At 41.2% G+C, this 17,085-nt stretch overlaps 1 protein-coding gene across 1 annotated transcript; it reads left to right on the top strand.

Moving 5' to 3' along the window:
• The first annotated feature begins 1,085 nt into the window (after positions 1-1,085).
• On the top strand, positions 1,086-16,638 carry NIPA1 (NIPA magnesium transporter 1). Its single transcript, XM_036382360.2, is given in 7 exon segments — positions 1,086-1,110; positions 1,113-1,158; positions 1,160-1,413; positions 4,598-4,645; positions 8,574-8,664; positions 9,901-10,061; positions 11,349-16,638. Coding segments are annotated over 7 exon segments (1,137 nt in total). The 3' UTR covers positions 11,861-16,638.
• Positions 16,639-17,085: the final 447 nt, after the last annotated feature.

The following is a 17,085-nucleotide window of genomic DNA, read 5'->3' on the forward strand; positions in this document are numbered from 1 at the left end:
TATATTAAGCCAAGATACCATAGCTCGTTTCCTTAGACGGATGTTGCCACAGGAATCCATTATGGATTGATTTATTTCAACATATATCTGGAAATAGTAAGAACTGCAGTGAGATACCTGCTACAAAATATTTTGCTGAGCAAGTAAGATTACTTTCAGCTCAGCACTTCAACTTTGAGAGATTGAGGTCTCTCAAAGAGAAGTGGCCCTGTGATGGCCCAGCTGTATTGCTGCCAGAGGGATCTCCAGCCCTTCTCTGCAATGGCAGGATGGCTTCTCTTCTTGCCCTCCCAGGACCTGGAAGATGCTGAATGATAGCTGAGAGAGGAGGTTCATAAACGTGAGAATCTGACCTTGTTCTGTGCCATTAGAAGAGAGTGAATTTTTCCTGGAAATAAAAGTGGATTATTGGATTTACAGCAGGAGGGATTAGGGATCCCCCAGTTTTCAGGCAATGTGCGTGACTCCCGGCAGAGGCCAAGCTTTCCCAGTGTGCAGCCACACAGTGCCTGGCCGATTGTCCGGCTCTGCCCCTCACACTGACCTGGCAGGGTGGATGGAGGGGCAGCTCCAGGTCACGGTGGCGGCTGCAATGGCAGCCTTGACCCCCGCCTGGCCCTGCTGCCGCAACATCCCACGCTCTCGGGCGGACGTGAATTTTAGAATTAGAGCCAACGTGAATTTTAGAAACCCCACGGGAAAGCGAGAGGGCTGGAAAGAAGCGCTGCTCGCACACCTGAAACTCTGGCCCGGCGGGACTCATCTGTCCTGCACAACATATCCCTCTGCACGTCTTCTCGCATCCCTCTGTCTTTCCGCATCCCTTCGCCCTGCTGTCTCCCTCCTCTCCTTCCACATCCCTGCGCACATTTCTCCACATCCCCCTGGCTTACATCGTCCCGCACCCCCTGCCCACGAACGCTGGCAGCTCCGAGCCTCTGCCCAGTGTCTGCCCCCGCCGGAGACCCCCGAGAGCAGCGGCGGCGGGGCGTGCAGGCTGGCAGCGGGGCGGGCTGGCTCGACACGGCCCGGAGCCAGCGGTACCGGCCCGGCTCGGCCCGGCCCGGCCGTGGGGCAGCGCGGCCATGACGTCACCCTGCTGCCGTGCCCGGCGGGACGCGCGCCAGGAGCCGCCGCTGCCGCCCGGAGCCGCCCCCGGCGCGGCGCAGCGCAGCGCAGGGCGGGTCCCGGCGCAGAGCCGCTGCCGGGAGCGCTGGGCCCGGGCAGCCGCGCCTGCAGCTCTCGGCGGGGCCATGCGGATGGCGGTCGGTGCGGCAGCGGGCGAGGGGGCAGCGCAAAGCCCCGGCCCCGCCGCCGTGTCGCTGGGCTTGAGCGTGGCCGTGGTCTCCAGCCTGGTGAACGGCTCCACCTTCGTCCTGCAGAAGAAGGGGATCGTGCGGGCCCGCGGGAGAGGTAGGGGCCCGGCGCCGCGGTGGTCGCGGGTGGGAGCGCCGCTCCCGGGGCGTCCCGGCCTCCCTCCGCACCCCGCGACCCCCCGGTACCCTCCCAAGTCTGCGGGGCCTCGGCTGCCCCCGGCGGGGCCGCTCCCTCCCTCCCTCGCCCGCAGCCTTCCCCGCGCTGCGGCGGCGGCCGGCCCGGAGCGGAGCGGGGCGCGGGAGGCGGCAGGGCTGCCCGGGGACCCGGCCCGGCGAGCAGGACGGGCACCCTCGGCTGGGTCGGAGCCTGTGTCGGTGGGTGGCCGTGCCGCCTGGTGTGCGGGACACCTTCCCGGCGTCTGGAGCGGGGAGCCGGCTTCAGTTTGTCACCTAAGTGTGTTTGACATCAGAGGTCCATGGCTGGCTCGAGGCGCAGGGGAGGTGATAGATGAGAGGAGAGGCGGCAGGTGGGGTGCGGGTCAGTCAGGGGTATCAGCGCTGGAGAGCTGCGCGTCAGCAACAGCTCCCCGATGTACGGTCAGAGCCCTGGTCTAACACGCTCTAACACAGCACTGGGGACTTGGATGTTGTCTGCACTCCTTCCCACACACAGGTTCTTCTTTTTCATGTGCTTGTGGGACTTTACCACCAGTTTCTGTGGCTTGGATAGTTTCTTGCCATGAACAGCACCAGCAAGCACATCTTGTTGCTTGTTTATACCAGCGCTTCCACAGACACAGTCAAGTTGTATCAGTCATGTGGTGGTTTCCACTTTTTGAGAAGAGACAGATCAGTAACATAAATATTTCTTCTAACAAAATGTTTCTTCTATTTTTCATATTGAAATCCCATGCCTCATTATTATTTCCTGAGGTGAACATATTCAGGAACTGACTGTGCTCTCTAGACAGTTTAGCCAAAGCAAAGCTGTAAATTCACAAGTGTGAAGATCTTCTGAATTTTATTTTGACATTTGAGCTCCCCAAAGCATGCAGCTGAACAGCATTTGCTAGTTGCATCTTCATGCTTTGAACATAGGAAAATGCAATTTTAAAACATTTATTTATTTGTTTTTAGTATAATGTTTTTATGTAAGGGGAAGACTGTAAACACAGGTTGCATCATGCCTTTGAATTCTATTACTGTGGTCAATAGCCATTTGTTTTTGTAGGTGATGGTGTCTGTGCATGAGCATGTGTCCATAAGTTCTAGGAACTCTTTTTGATGAAAAATCCTTTTTAGTTCCAAGACAAGGTATTTTCTCTGTATACATTGCATATATGTAAATATGTACCTACATGTGCACATACATATAATATACAAATATATATATATAGATGTATTTGCATTTGCATTTCCATTGCCTGCTGCATCTAGCATGTTCAGGGTGAATGCAGTGGAGCAAAGCAAGCTTGGAACTATGTTACTACAACCTGGCAGCCTGATCTAAAAAGGTTTTTTTGCTTTTTCTGCAATGACCTTACATCTAAAGGCATCAGACAAACTTTTGTTTTGCAAGCATAGTCTCCCTTTCCCTCCAAGATGGCTGTAACCCATTTTGATTGTCCACAGAGAGATCACGATCACGTTTGCATAAATACAAACTTTTTTTTTTGTAAGGGAAACAATGAGAAAACACACGAGAAAAATAATAATTTTGCAACCCAAGGCAGCTGGAGGAAGTTTCCATGAAGCTGTACTTACTCCTGAAGAGCTTTCAGTGGAGCACTGGGTTAAGTGAGTGACGGGCGTGTGCCTGTTTTCTCAGTGCTAGCAGCTGTAAAACTTCCTGTTTTGAAGGTATTACTGGTGTTTGTGCATCTTGCTGAGCATTTTGTAGTTCTTTCTATTAGCATGCTCAGTGAGGAGGCATCCAGGAAAATACCCCAGGTTTTTCTCTATTTCATGTTATGAAGCAGTAGGGATCTGCCTTGAATTAGCAGTTGGAGCTGTGAGTCTGAGATGGCCAGTGTCAAATGATGTCTTCTTTCCATTGTCTTCAGCAGGTGTTGTATAATTAACAAGGAGGCACTTCAAGTCTCTTCTGTCTTCTCTCTCGAATCAATATCATAGTATTGATGTAATTAGCAATCCTTGTCTAGTTAGAAACAGCAGTGGGTGACAAATATTTTGCAACGTTACCTTACTTGAGTCAATATTTTCTATAATTTCTGTCCCCAACAGGGTTTTTATTTTATATGCAATAACAAAAGTCTAAAAAATTACTACGCCCACTCTAAAGCTGGCCATTTTCATTAGTCATATTTAATCTTTTCAATTGTGTAGTGTGATTTCCAAGTGCTTAATACTTTATATGTCTCCAGAGTTAATGATGGCTGTGTTTTCCTTCCATTCAGGATTTCAGAGTAGGTACAGTATTGCCTATTATTCCAGCAGCTTTTGAGAGGGCATCTTCCCAAATGAATGCAGAGCTGTGTTGTTAGAAAGAGGAGCAAAACATAGGAGCATGACTTGATGCCAAGGCTGTGCTCAGAGAAGGCCATGCTTTAGTTCAGGAAGTGGTCATGAGCCTTGATGTTCTGCAGAAGCAGAACTTCTGTGGTGCACAGGCTCCACCTGGGCACATCCCAAGGCAAGAGCTTTTAATCTGACAGTGAAAATAATGACCCTCCAGTTTGGGAGGCACTAAGGACAATGCAGAGATTTTACTCCTCACTGAAACTGAACTATGTTAGAAATTCAGAGGCTTCAGTTGTAGCACTTTCCAATGCTTAAATGCAGGAAGATAAGGTGACACAATGGTCCTGCCAAACCTGTGTGCCAAAACTGCCAAAACAATTTCTCAGCTACATTTTTTCTGATACAATTTCACTGAGGTTGTATTAGCAAACTAACTGAACCAATTCATGTTCTGTTTCCATAGGTTTACAGTTCTCCTAGAAGTGGTTTTAATTTGTATGTTTAAATGTCACCCTCAGAAGCATTTGGTAACATTTTGGATGCTTTTCTACACAATACTGCATTAGTGTCACATAGGTGGTACTTCAAACGGGAAACCAGAACTTCTGACTAACACATTGTCTTAAGAAAGTCTTACTTGGAAACATAAGCCAAATCCAATATTGTTCTCTTTTTTATCTCAGATTCGGTTGCCTTGAAGAGTAGTTTTAAGATTAAGGTCTTTAATAACTGAGACAATTGTTTCATAGTTCCAATACTGTGATTTCATATTTTTCTAATACATTTTCCTATACTTCCAGGTACTTCATACTTAACTGATATAGTATGGTGGTCGGGCACCATTGCAAGTAAGTATCTTAAAAAGTTTTAATTTTTTTTTTAAGGGAGTTTTGCTTATATGGTGATAGGAGACATCAGGAGATCTGGGTTTTCATCTTGAATCTTGCACTTCCTTGTCATGAAATTTCCATCCCTAGAAATATTCCACTTTTAGTAAACTCTTACCATGGCTACCAAGCCTGGTGGTGTTTGCAGAGGCAAAGAGCTGGGACAAACATGAGTCAGCCATCTTTCCACATTTCTAAACCATTTGGTGCTTGCAGCCCTTGGCAGCCACACACTGCTCTGACTCTGGGTTCCTGCATGGTTTGTGTCTCTGTATTGCACTGGCCAGCTCAGTTTTTAATAAAAGTCAAAGCTGAATTAAAAATTGTTGCTCTGCACAAAAGGGCTCATTGAGCACATGTTATGTTTTAGATCAGAAAGCATTTAACCAGCCTCAATTAAAAAAAAAAAAAACCAAAATGCTTTTGGTTTCTTGTTCAACAGATACAGTTTCAGTTTTGCTTTTAATCTGCAAGATTAATGCAGAGCCTTCTGTGGTGCTGATATGAGATCAGTGTACTTTTACCCTTAATATCTTTGTAACTCTGCTAACACCAAGTTCATTTTCTGATGGGAATCTGGAGCATGGGGAGCAACTAGCTTTCTCCTCTTACATGAGCCCTAGTTCTACCCACAAGCTTAGAATCATACCCCACTTTTAGATTCTAATCCAGCCTTTTGTGAATTATTTGGAAAGTTCTGATGCTGTTTCTGAGAAGTATATGGGTCCAGTTTTGCCTCTGATTTTGTGGCAGCAAGGTAGGTCTCTGATTTTTGGTTTTGTTGTCCTAAAGCCATGCAAAAGGAATGAAAACCAAGAGATCCCATTGAAGGACAAAGTTCACAGCAAGTGCAGAAGCCAACAGAGCTTCAGAAGAAAAGTCCTCAAGTGATTTAACCTGAGTTTAGGTAGATCTTTGACAGCTTCCTCCCCTGACAGGATCACTACTGCCTAAGTAAAAGTAAATCTGTGCATCAGTCACTGTTTTCACTCCTGAGGCTCCCATCTGTAATCTCTAAGCAGAAGGAGTTTGAAAAAGGGAGGTTTTATTACAGGACTTATCTTGGTGAATCAGAAAAAACAATTTCATGCTTAAAGGAGCTGACTGAATTGAATGAAGGCAAAACAGCTGAAGGGAATGGTATCAGCTGGCTTTTTTCCAGTAGCTAGTTGCAGGTATTTCAAAACAAAACCTCAGTGGCTTTACCGAGGAACTGAAGAGTTACTTGTGGATATTACAGACTCAGAATGACAGCATAGTCACAAACAGCAGCAGCAAGGGCCAGGGAGGCACCTATGGGATGCAGAGAAAGGTGCTGTGTGGGGAAAGGTGTTACTTGTGGAATTAGCAATGCCCCCAGTTATCTGGGTGAAATGGCAACAGCTGACATCATTTTCTCAAGCAGAGAATTTGGAGTTTATATGACTAACAAAAACCACATAAACTCTATCAACTTGTTCTCATGGTGTTTGTTCAGATGGTGAATGTTTCTGTGTTGGCATGCTGACTCAGCATAATGCTGCCCAACCATTTGGGGGCCCTGGGATCCACTGGATTACTGAAGACTTCAGAGGAAGGGCTGCACATTCTGCTAAGGGACTTTTCCTTACTCTGTAGTCAAAAGAGTGATTGCAGCATGTATACAGGTATTTCAATGAGCATTAAACTAATTAATTGGCTAATTAATTAGTTTCAGTGCAGGTTTTGATAGCAGCAGTGATGTGGCTGGTTCTTACAGTGAAAACATCTGCATTAGTGTTGTATTATAGATGGGGAGCACACTTGTGAAGTGTATCTCCTGTTTGTCACCACAGATTGGGCTGTATTTCACATTTCATAGCAGAGTTGGGGCTCCTGACCTGGTCTTTAAAATGAAACTAGGTTGGAAGATGAATTCTAGGAACATACTTAATGTACTTGATGCATGTGAGCTGCAAATAGACTTTCAGTTAGTGGGAGCAGGCTGAAGTTTGTCTGAAATAAAGCCCTTGGCATGCCTAGAATAGGTATCTTTTGCAGTTTAGGTCTACTCCTGGTCTCCTTGCTAATGGAGACATGCCAGTGTGCATCAGGTTTTGTGTTGCAGTAACTTTGAGGGTACTGGTACTTGTTTATCATATTAAAAGCTTGGTGTGCCTTCAAGAACTGAAGTCATGTCTTGACTTACAGCACTGATGTATCTGATGAGAAATTTCTGTTCAGAGAGGACTGGATAGGTTGGCAGCAAAGGTTCTCAACATCAGGTAGATGGTAACAACCACTGAGCTGCTTTTTTAATTGGTGTTAACTAGTCCTGTTCTGTCATTTGTGGTGGTAAGGGACTGCTCCTACTACTGGTTGCTACTACATGGTGATATGGAAAATCTCCAGTAAGTTCAGTTACCTTACAATATGTTCCATTTGACTGAAGCTTCAGAGATCTACTTTATGGATTGATGTTGGTGCCATCTGTTAAGAGTTCTTCCAACAGAAAGTTCAGACACCTGACCTCCAAAAAAAGCAAACTTTTGTCCGAGTCATTTGGAGATGTATGTAATCTGCAGAAATGCAGAGTGCCAGCTGTGCACCATTCTCCATCCAAGATCTGCCCCAATGCCTTCAGATGCCTTGAAGATAATGCCAGAGCTGCTGCATAGATCTCCAAACAGCCTGAGGCTCATAACTGAGTTACTCTGTTCCTAGGGACAGGGAGACCACCACCGTCTCTTGTGCCTCAGAAATGCTGCTGCTCATCAATTTCTGTGTCTTACTCCTGCACATAGAGAAAGCCTCAGTGAATTTAATTAGTATAATTTTTCCACACTCTGCAGTTTTGCAAGTTTTTTGTCTCCTTCATATTTCCTGTAGGTTACACAGGTCTTCAGCTCTACTGATAATGTGAGCTAATTGGTAAATTAATTAATGTTTGCAGAGTGCTTTGCAGATGTAAAAAATTGGATGATAGTAATGATATTTGATAGTTGAGGGCAGTGCCAGCCTGAGCATAAAGACATCTTGGATTCTTGAAATGTTTTTAAATGCTGATAATGGCTTTTAACAGCAACTGGAAATTTGAGCTGTATGTAATTTGTGTTCAATCTCAAGCTTCTTGCCAGTTACCACAGACCCTGTAACTATGCAAATATGTTGACCTATTATAAACTTGCCAGCACTTGCAAAACCATCTAGCTTTTATTTTTTAACAGAAAAATTGAACACATGAACTGTTATCACAGCTGTGATGTGCAATACTGTGGTAAATCTTGGAATTTGCTTTTACTGGAGGAAAGAAAAATAAGGTTGGGGCTGTTACTGTGTCTTGTCAGGCATGTTCTTTTTACAGTTGTCAGGAATGACTTTGGATGTTGCATAGTGTTATGAAAAGTTGGTGTAGTATATTGAAGAGCTCTTATGCATGTGCTTAGTGTTTCAGTAGTAGATTCCTCAGCGCTGTCTTTATTTCCCCCCAAAAACTAACACTGCTGTTAGGAACTATAATCAAGTACATTTGTTTCATGAGAATGCACATTCTAAGGATGAAACCATGGATTATATATACTTTTACCCCTCCTCATACAAATATTTGAGTGTAATACTGCGATTATAATCCATGAATGTTTCTAATTCATAGTCTTATTTATATTTAACTAAGAGAAGTTACAAATGAGATTATTTACTGTGCCCACTTGGATATCCTTGTGTGGCAAATAAAAATCTTGTATTAACAAATACAAAACTATAGAAAATTTCCAGCCATTTTGTTTACATGCAAAATTACCAGAACTAAGCAAATTGTAACATCTGTTTTCCAGTTAGGTCAGTCTTTCCCAAACAGTATTGGGCAAGTTTTGATTACTTATTTTTAAGTAATCAAAGGGATTTAAAGGCTTATTTCTGGTTCTCTTGACAGTGGCACTGGGTCAAATAGGGAATTTCTTGGCCTACACTGCAGTCCCAACTGTGCTAGTGACGCCCCTGGGAGCTCTTGGCGTTCCATTTGGGTAAGAGTTTGCTTTTCTTGTTCTTATCTGGATGACATTACTACTTAATAAAATGTCAGATGGACTCAGTGCTCACTGGAGGTCCACTGAGAAATGTCAGGCTTATGGCTGTTCATGATGTGTTACAATGTCACCTATTCCTGTTTTCCCTGCGAAAGCATGGCTGGGAGAAGGCAGTGAAGAAGGGTTTTCCTCAGTATCTTCTGCTTTTAGTTCTCACTATGATTTCGAACAGATAAACTTTTTTTTCCTGCCTTTTCTGTGATTGTTCTGGACTTTTCTGCCTATTCTCTTGTTCACTTACTATGTAGATCTTTCCTTTTGTCTCACAGTTTTTCTCTATCCAGTTATCCGCAGCCCACGTGTGTTTATTGATGCTGATTTCATTTTATTAGATCTGGCCTCTTGCCAAGGAGGAAAACTCAAGGGAGTTCCTTGCACATGCATGCCCCTGGCTTCTTAGAAGTTATGTTTGTGGGAGGCACAGAAAAGGCAGTGAGTTTAAGGAGTTTAATATGTAACTAATGTTTTGTGAATAGATGAATTACGGTTGTTGAACTACTGCAGTGAAAAAGCACAACTCTTTGAAAACAAAGCTGTGCATTACCTTGAGATTTTTCTGTTGCCTGCACTGGTCATCTGCTTCAGAGTATAGATGGCATTGCTTCATGTCTGTCTTTAGCTCTATCACAATGAAACACACTGATGATGCTTTAAATACCTCCTATTATTTTAACCTAGGCCACATATTTTTGCTCACTTTGGTCAGCTACATGTCTGAGCCCAGCCCTGGGATCTTTGTAACCAAAGGTCACTTTTATCTCCTGACTGCTTAGCATCTCTAAAATGGGGCTTTGTGACAGCTCATCCAATTGGTAGTGGGTAGATGTCTGCCTTGGGGGTCAGATGTCTGGTTTGGGGGATTTTAGTTTTTTGGGGGGAGGTTTGAGGGGGTGGTGTGGTTTTGCTTTTTGGGGTGTTGTGTCTAGAAGTTTTGCTGGGGTTTGTGTCTTATTTTGTTGTATTGTTTTGGGTTTTTTTTCCTAAGGTGAGATGCCAAGGATGGAGTAAAACTGCAAATGGATAAATCTTCCCTCAGATAAGTCAGAAATACATTTTGAGAATTCATCAGCATTTGATAGTATTCCTTTAAAAGGGAAATTCTTACGGCACAGCACCGTTAAACATTATTAACAGGATGCAGTCAAACTTCTGTTTTTCTTCCTCTTTTCAAAGGTCCATCTTAGCTTCTTACCTGCTGAAAGAGAAACTGAACATTCTTGGCAAGCTGGGATGTTTGCTGAGCTGTGCTGGGTCTGTTGTTCTCATTATCCATTCCCCGAAGTCCGAGAGTGTGACGACTCAGGCTGAGCTTGAAGAGAAGCTTACAAATCCAGGTAGTTTGTTTTTTCATTAATTCATGATTTTCTGAGGTTGAGCAGGAACATGCTTGAGGAAGAGGCTTACCACTTCTTCCAGGTAGGGAAATTGACTGATGAAGAAATCACAATGTGACAGAGGAAAATCAATATGGGTTTTGTGTAAGAAAACTATGCCCTGCTCTTCTTAGAACTTGTCATATTTATTGGGACATGTGTGCAAAAGGAAAACATGGATACTTTTGAAAACATTATCCTGCACAGCAAGCTCAGAACAATGGCCAGTTGAACTTGTAATTTTATAACATTATGAAGACTGTATCTTGCTATGTAGAGATGAAAAGTGTAAATCTAGGACCTCAATTTAAGTTGTTTTATACAAAACAAAAAAAAAAATACTCTCTTTCTTCTCTCCTTTATTTCTCCATGGTTTTTTAATTAAAAGTTTATACTAAATACCAGTTGTGTTCCCAGATTTATTTGCACAATAAAGGTATGTAGAAATAGGCTGTTGAGACATATGCTGAAATGCCTGTTCTTTCTCACCAGCTGCTGGAGGACACATAATGGTACTAATATGTTCCAGGCTCCTTTTTATTTTTCTTGCTTAAGCGCTAAACTGCCAACTATTGTTTTTCTTGTATTTGCTTGAAGTGAGAGAAACTCAAACCTAATAACATCAGCTATTCAAAAAGTCTGCAAACAAAGAAAAGAAAACAAATACCTTAGTCTCAGTTTACCATTTAAATCTGAACAAAGAGCGTTGGCTCTGTATTTTTTTAAACTCTAAAGCATGAAATGTTTTTCACTGATCTTATATGTGTACTGATTGTATAATGTAAATAATATGGCCTCATCTTTGTTCTAACTGTCCCTACTAATGTGCTCACCTTAGTGGGATCTAATTTTATGTTGAAGCTCTTTGCTGGATCCACACACTGTGCTTTAATGAACTGTTTATGAATGAGGTGTTATCCTTCTGTCTGTCATAGGAGACTTTAAGGAGTATAGTCCTAATGGAAAAGAGAATAAGATTAGAAAAAGCCATCTGAAATCCATTTCAAATGTGCCACAGTGTGTAATTTTCCACATAGTTATTTGTTTTTCCCAAAGAACATGACATCATCATCAGGTTTTGATGCCAATATTTCTGGAAGCTCAGTGATTTGGGTCTATCTTCAATAGCAAATCTTAATTGTGATGTATCCCTGTAAGTCACTGCTAGGACATGATTTGCCTGCTAAAATCTTTAGAAGACCAAGAGTTCTCATCTTGATATTTTCTTGTTTTCTTTTTGTTTTCCAGTTTTCGTGGGTTATCTCTGCATAGTGCTGCTAATGCTTCTCCTGCTTATCTTCTGGATAGCTCCAGCTCATGGACCTACTAATATTATGGTTTACATCAGTATTTGCTCTCTGTTGGGCAGTTTCACTGTTCCCAGCACAAAAGGCATTGGGCTGGCTGCTCAAGATATCTTTCACAATAACCCATCAAGTCAAAGGGCTCTGTACCTCTGTCTGGTACTTCTGGCAGTATTAGGATGTAGCATTATTATTCAGTTCAGATACATCAATAAGGCACTGGAGTGTTTTGACTCCTCTGTGTTTGGTGCCATCTACTACGTTGTGTTTACCACCCTAGTCCTCCTGGCTTCAGCCATCCTTTTCAGGGAATGGAGTAATGTAGGAGTTGTAGATTTTTTGGGCATGGCTTGTGGATTCACCACAGTGTCTATTGGAATTGTCCTTATACAAGTCTTCAAGGAATTCAACTTCAATATTGGAGATTTAAACAAACCTAACATGAAGACAGATTAAAATATTTTTGAGGGGAAACTGGATGGCTCAGGGAAGGATGCAGAGCTGTTCATTTCTAGGTCACTATTTCAAATAGGATTCAGGTTGGTAACTACCCTCTGACAATTTGGTGGCCTATGTGAAATGAACTGGAGGCCTCCATCCAGTTTCAAAGGAACAGCTGTCCATGTAACCCAGTCAACACAATAAATGACCTTAATTGGAGCTACTAATTGAGTCAGCATAGAGACCGATGTATTTCCTCACTGTAAAAGGTAGTCCATCAGAAAAGCTCTGTGAATATTCTGACAGACCTGTGTGAAAGCTTGTATTGTGACTTCTGAGATACCATTTCTGTGAGCAGAGGACATCAGTTTCTAATGCACTCAATCTGATACCTTTCATCATAAGTGATGTATACCTTAAAATAAAGGGGGAAAAGTAAGTGGAACAATTTGTGAATCTCAGTATAGCAATGTCTTCACCATTAAGGCTGTGAATTCTCAGACAAATATTGGTTGGATCATGGACTGTAGATTTGTTCTTTTCAGTGACTGTCTTGGCAACTTTGTCTGCCATGTGGTGAAGACACAGGGGAGTTGTAAATTGAATTCTCTATACAGAGCAGTGGACCCTTAAGTATCTTTCACTAATTACTTATCAGCTCATGGTAGTGTCCAGGTATGCATTTTCCTTTGTAACTTACATACATTAAGACATACTGCATTCATCTAAGAGTGTTTAAGTGGGAGCAGGTAGAAAGAGTGTGAAGGATGTGGAAATGATGCCCAGGCTTACTGCCTACATTGTGGCTTATTTGTAAGCAGCTCAGAACTGTTTCAGTGCCTTTGCAATCAAAAAATACTGCATAATTTTGAATGTATTTGTTTCAGATGGCCTATGCTGGTTTAATAATTCAATTTTGTTGTCTACAATATAAGACTATATTTAAATTCTAAACACATAAAGCATCTAGAAGGACCATATGTTTTTGGAAGAACTTACAAACCTGAACTGAAACCCCTGGATGCCTTGACAGCTTCTGAAAAACTCATAGTCCTAATGGGAAAAGGAGTGTTGAAATCAGTCCAGCATACCTTTATTTTAGTTTAGTGACTAAATGCAGGAGACCATTTTGTTGAACAGCTAATAAATAGGGACCATTAAAAAAAAAAGTAATTTAAAAGAGAGAGGAGCATGAGATTTCTCATAGCTCAAAAAAGATGGTCTGATGTTCTTGTAATGTGGGAAAAGGAGGTTAAAGACTGAAAAAACTAAAGCATTCAGAGAGTTTTAGGTAACTGACAGGGACATCCATTCAGATCAGTAATTCATAGATTTGTGTGAACACTTCAGGTGTAATATTTTGACAAGTAGTACAGACAGCTTAAGCTACGATGAGGATGACTCCAAACAGCTCGGTTTAAACCATTTAGAGAATATTGATATGTTAAAGAATGAAATAGTTAATTTCATGTTCTACTTACATTTGGTAGCAAAACCATAATGGGTCAAAAAGTTGAAATCTTGAAAAGCAATCAACGTTTGTTTCAGTCTAAGTACAAAAATGAGTACAGTGGAACTCAAAGTCTCTAGATGAGAACATCTCCCAAGAAAACACAAAATCCCAATGTGATTACAAAGCAGTATTTGAGAAAATTCACAACATTTTATCAAGAAATCATGAACGTAGCCTGACAGGACCATGGATGTTGATTAGTGGGGAGTAATACTGTCTGCTCTTGTGAGGTTTTGTGTTGACCTGAATTGAGGTTTCCTTAAAACTCAGCCTCCATTTTCATTTAAAACGAATGCTGTAAGCCCTACTAATGGCAGCAATAATTGCAAAAGTGAATCCATAAGATTTAGTGTTCTGAAGGGACTGTTCTGAGGGAGTAAGAGCCCTACTATGTTATTTGCAAGGTTGTTTTAAAACTCCATATTGCAGGGAATGGCTCTTGAGTTGGCAGAAATCTGCATTGTTACAGGCCAACACGCAGTAACTGGGTATCTTAATGAAATAGAGTAGCTCTAGCAGAGAAAAGACCATCTTCATGGATTTTCAAATATTATGCAAGGTTTTTAGAAAGTCTGAGAATTGTAGATGAGGGTAATTGGGCTATGAAATCTGGGCAAACTAGCCTCTGTCTATTCTTGATTGGAAGATGGTATCTTGGTTCTCAGCAAACATTCATATTTTGTCATGTTAATTCCCCTTTTTTTTTTGATTGAACCTGGAATTGCACATAGGTTATGAGACCTGTACTAACCTACTTGTTTTAAAACAATGTTACCTGTTTTCTGAGCAGTCAAGTTGTCTTTTCAAAATTCAGCTGAAAGTTCATGAGTTGTATGTTGGTTTTGTATTAGCCTTTAATCTCTGAAGACTTCTCTGAAAATCTTGATGTCAGAATGGAAATTATTGTGGTCTCATCTTACTCCTTCTTTGGCCATATTTGTTTGTCTTGGTTTTAAAATTAATTCTTAATTATTTATAAAGTGCCTGTCCTAGTATGTTAGATGCATATGCAAACTATTAATAAATTTTAGATTCAGAATAACTTGATTGCCCTGTCTAAACCTTGACATTTTCTGCACCACACGAAGTTTACTTGGTAAGTGCTCACTATGCAGAGGAAGAATAAAGTAGCAACCATGTTCTGTGGTCCTCTGACCATTGTAACCACTGATAAATATCAGCACAGTTCTCTTCTCCCCAGCTGCTCCTCATCTCTGATGAGCTTTCTAGAAATGTCTAATTAACCTTGATGTTTAAAACAAAGATGTCAAAAGCCAGCACATAAGGTGAAAGAAATTCTCGTGGCCTTGCACATCATTTGTATCTGCAGCCTTTTAATTCTTGAATGCTAAGTAACTGAAAGCTTTATTTTTGCTACTTTGTTCAGTGTAGCAGTGTTCTTTCAAGTTCTGCTGTACCTGGATCTGGTTCAGTTCTAACTTTAGAAATGTATTAGCATTTTCTGTTGTCACTGTTGATATGATTCTTTCCCCCTCCATCCCACACCCTCCTCTTTCCAGGTGTCCTACCTTTTTTAGTCCCATTGCTTTTCTGATTTAAAAGGAGGCACTGATGAAGTTGAGTTTTAGCTGTTCCCTCTTTTTTTTCCACCCCTTTGACAAGTAAGCACTTTGAATAAGACAGATATCTGAGTTCCATCATCTCAGGGAGCAAATGTGCATAGTTGTCTCCTGAGCTCCAGCATTCCTCATGGGTCTGCCCTTTTCACATTCTCATTGTGTTATATGCATTGATAGCTGTAAGCCAGATGATTTCAGTTCTGATTCCAAAGTAGAAGTGGGAGAGGCTACCCATGGAAAAACTGGATTCATTACAGTGGTGGAATGCATTTGAATTCTGTTCAAATCCACAGGAAAGGTGTTTCACTCCGTATGTCTGACTTCTGTTATACTTGTCAAACGTATTTACTTGGTACTCACTTGAGGATAGCTCTTTGATCATTATCCCTTCAGTGTATGGAGGATTTGCATTTGTCAGTCAGGATCTCTATTAGGTGTCAAACACAAAAATCCCTCAAATGTTCAGTAGGAGAATAGAAACCTTTTTGATACAACCAAAAAACCACATTTGTTACACTTCAAGTACTTCTGTAAAAAAAGAAAAATATCTAAACAATTATCTGCTGTATTGACTTTCCAGGACTCTGTATGTGTAAATAGAGCCTATTTATTAGTGAGCTGCAACTAACATTAATAAGAACCTGTCATACCACAGTTTGACAAGTGAGGCTTCCTATTAATAATATTGATTTTATTGGAACATGTATTTTTCTGAAGTAACTAGCACTGAAAAATCAAAACACTGGATTAAGTTGTTGAAACAGTAGAAAGTAAGGTTTAGCTTTCATTTTATTTTTTAAAAATACAGGGTTTGTATTTGAAGAAATTTGGGGTTAATGATTGGGGGGTGCTTTAAATGGGAAGTTGTTTGCACATTGTACCCCCCCCTCACATTCTTGTTTCATAAATGTAAGACATCAAGGATTCTACAGATATTCTCTGGTTGTCTTGAGATGGTGTAACTACTGAAGTTTTACTGTTAAATCAAGCATTATCAAATGTTTATCTATTACCTGTTATCTTTGTAATAATTCTTTGGTGCTATCTATGGGCTTACAGAATGCAGATTTTTAATGTGTACTGTGTTAGGCACCAATGTTTTCAACAGTTATCATTACTAGCGCCCAAGTGTATCAGACAGCAATGTTGAAATGTTACAGATTAAGAAATATTTAAAAGCTTCAAATAAGTTTGGCTTTTCTTTATTGTTTGTGGTTGTGTTGGGTCCTTCCATGTCCACATCCCTCCCCAGACAGTTGCTCTATAGAGTGGAAAATATTGAAAAAGATTACACAAAAAGGGTATTTTTAAGTTTGTTTTTTTTTAACTGTGGAACTTTCTCTTTTTTTTCTTTTTTTTTTTTTTTCCCCGGAATGTAAAAAGTAGTTCTAATGGGATATAGGGAAAAGGTAGTTGGCAACAAAAATACAATGTCAGGTTTGGTTGCTTCAATGCTCTTGCAATATAGTTAGTACAGATTACATAAAAACAGTTTATTTTATTAGCTTCCAAATAATGTATATATAGATTTGTTAATGGCTTACAAGTCAAGCTTACTCTCTTTGCTTTTTAAAAAATAGTTATAGGCATGTTGTATTTGCCTTGTGTAAATTATAAAAGGCTATTTAGTAAGTTTTCTGATAACTAATCTATTTATTAACCTGTATTGTTTTAAAATAAATGATTTATTTCTAGCTCAATGCTTGTTTTGTGACTTGTTTTTAGCAAATGGGGTCAGGGGGAAATCAAGTTTCCTACGCACTGCTTTACAGGCTAATTCGAATTCATAAGCCTAAACTATTTCCATTACCCTTTCATAAAATAGTAGCTTTGCTTTTAATCAGAATAGCAGATTTGTGCCTGGGTACAGATCAGTTGGCCTACAGAGGGCTCAGTTGCCCTATACCAGTATCCAGCAGCAGGCTGCAGTCTTAATGTTCTTCGTTGGACTGAAGTTTGCTCACAGGTAGAATGAAGACTTCTCTGGCAAAAATGTTTGCTGGGCCTTGAGTCACTTCAAACTGTGTATTCAGGGTTAACACGTGCTCTGTTCCTGCATTGCTGTACATTGGTTACTTGCTAGAGCTTCTGTTTCAAGATTTACTGCTCCACACTTGGGTGTGCATCAAGTGGCAACAGCTGTAAAG

This window comes from Molothrus ater, chromosome 2 (genome assembly GCF_012460135.2).
Source record: "Molothrus ater isolate BHLD 08-10-18 breed brown headed cowbird chromosome 2, BPBGC_Mater_1.1, whole genome shotgun sequence".
Lineage (NCBI taxonomy): Eukaryota > Metazoa > Chordata > Aves > Passeriformes > Icteridae > Molothrus > Molothrus ater.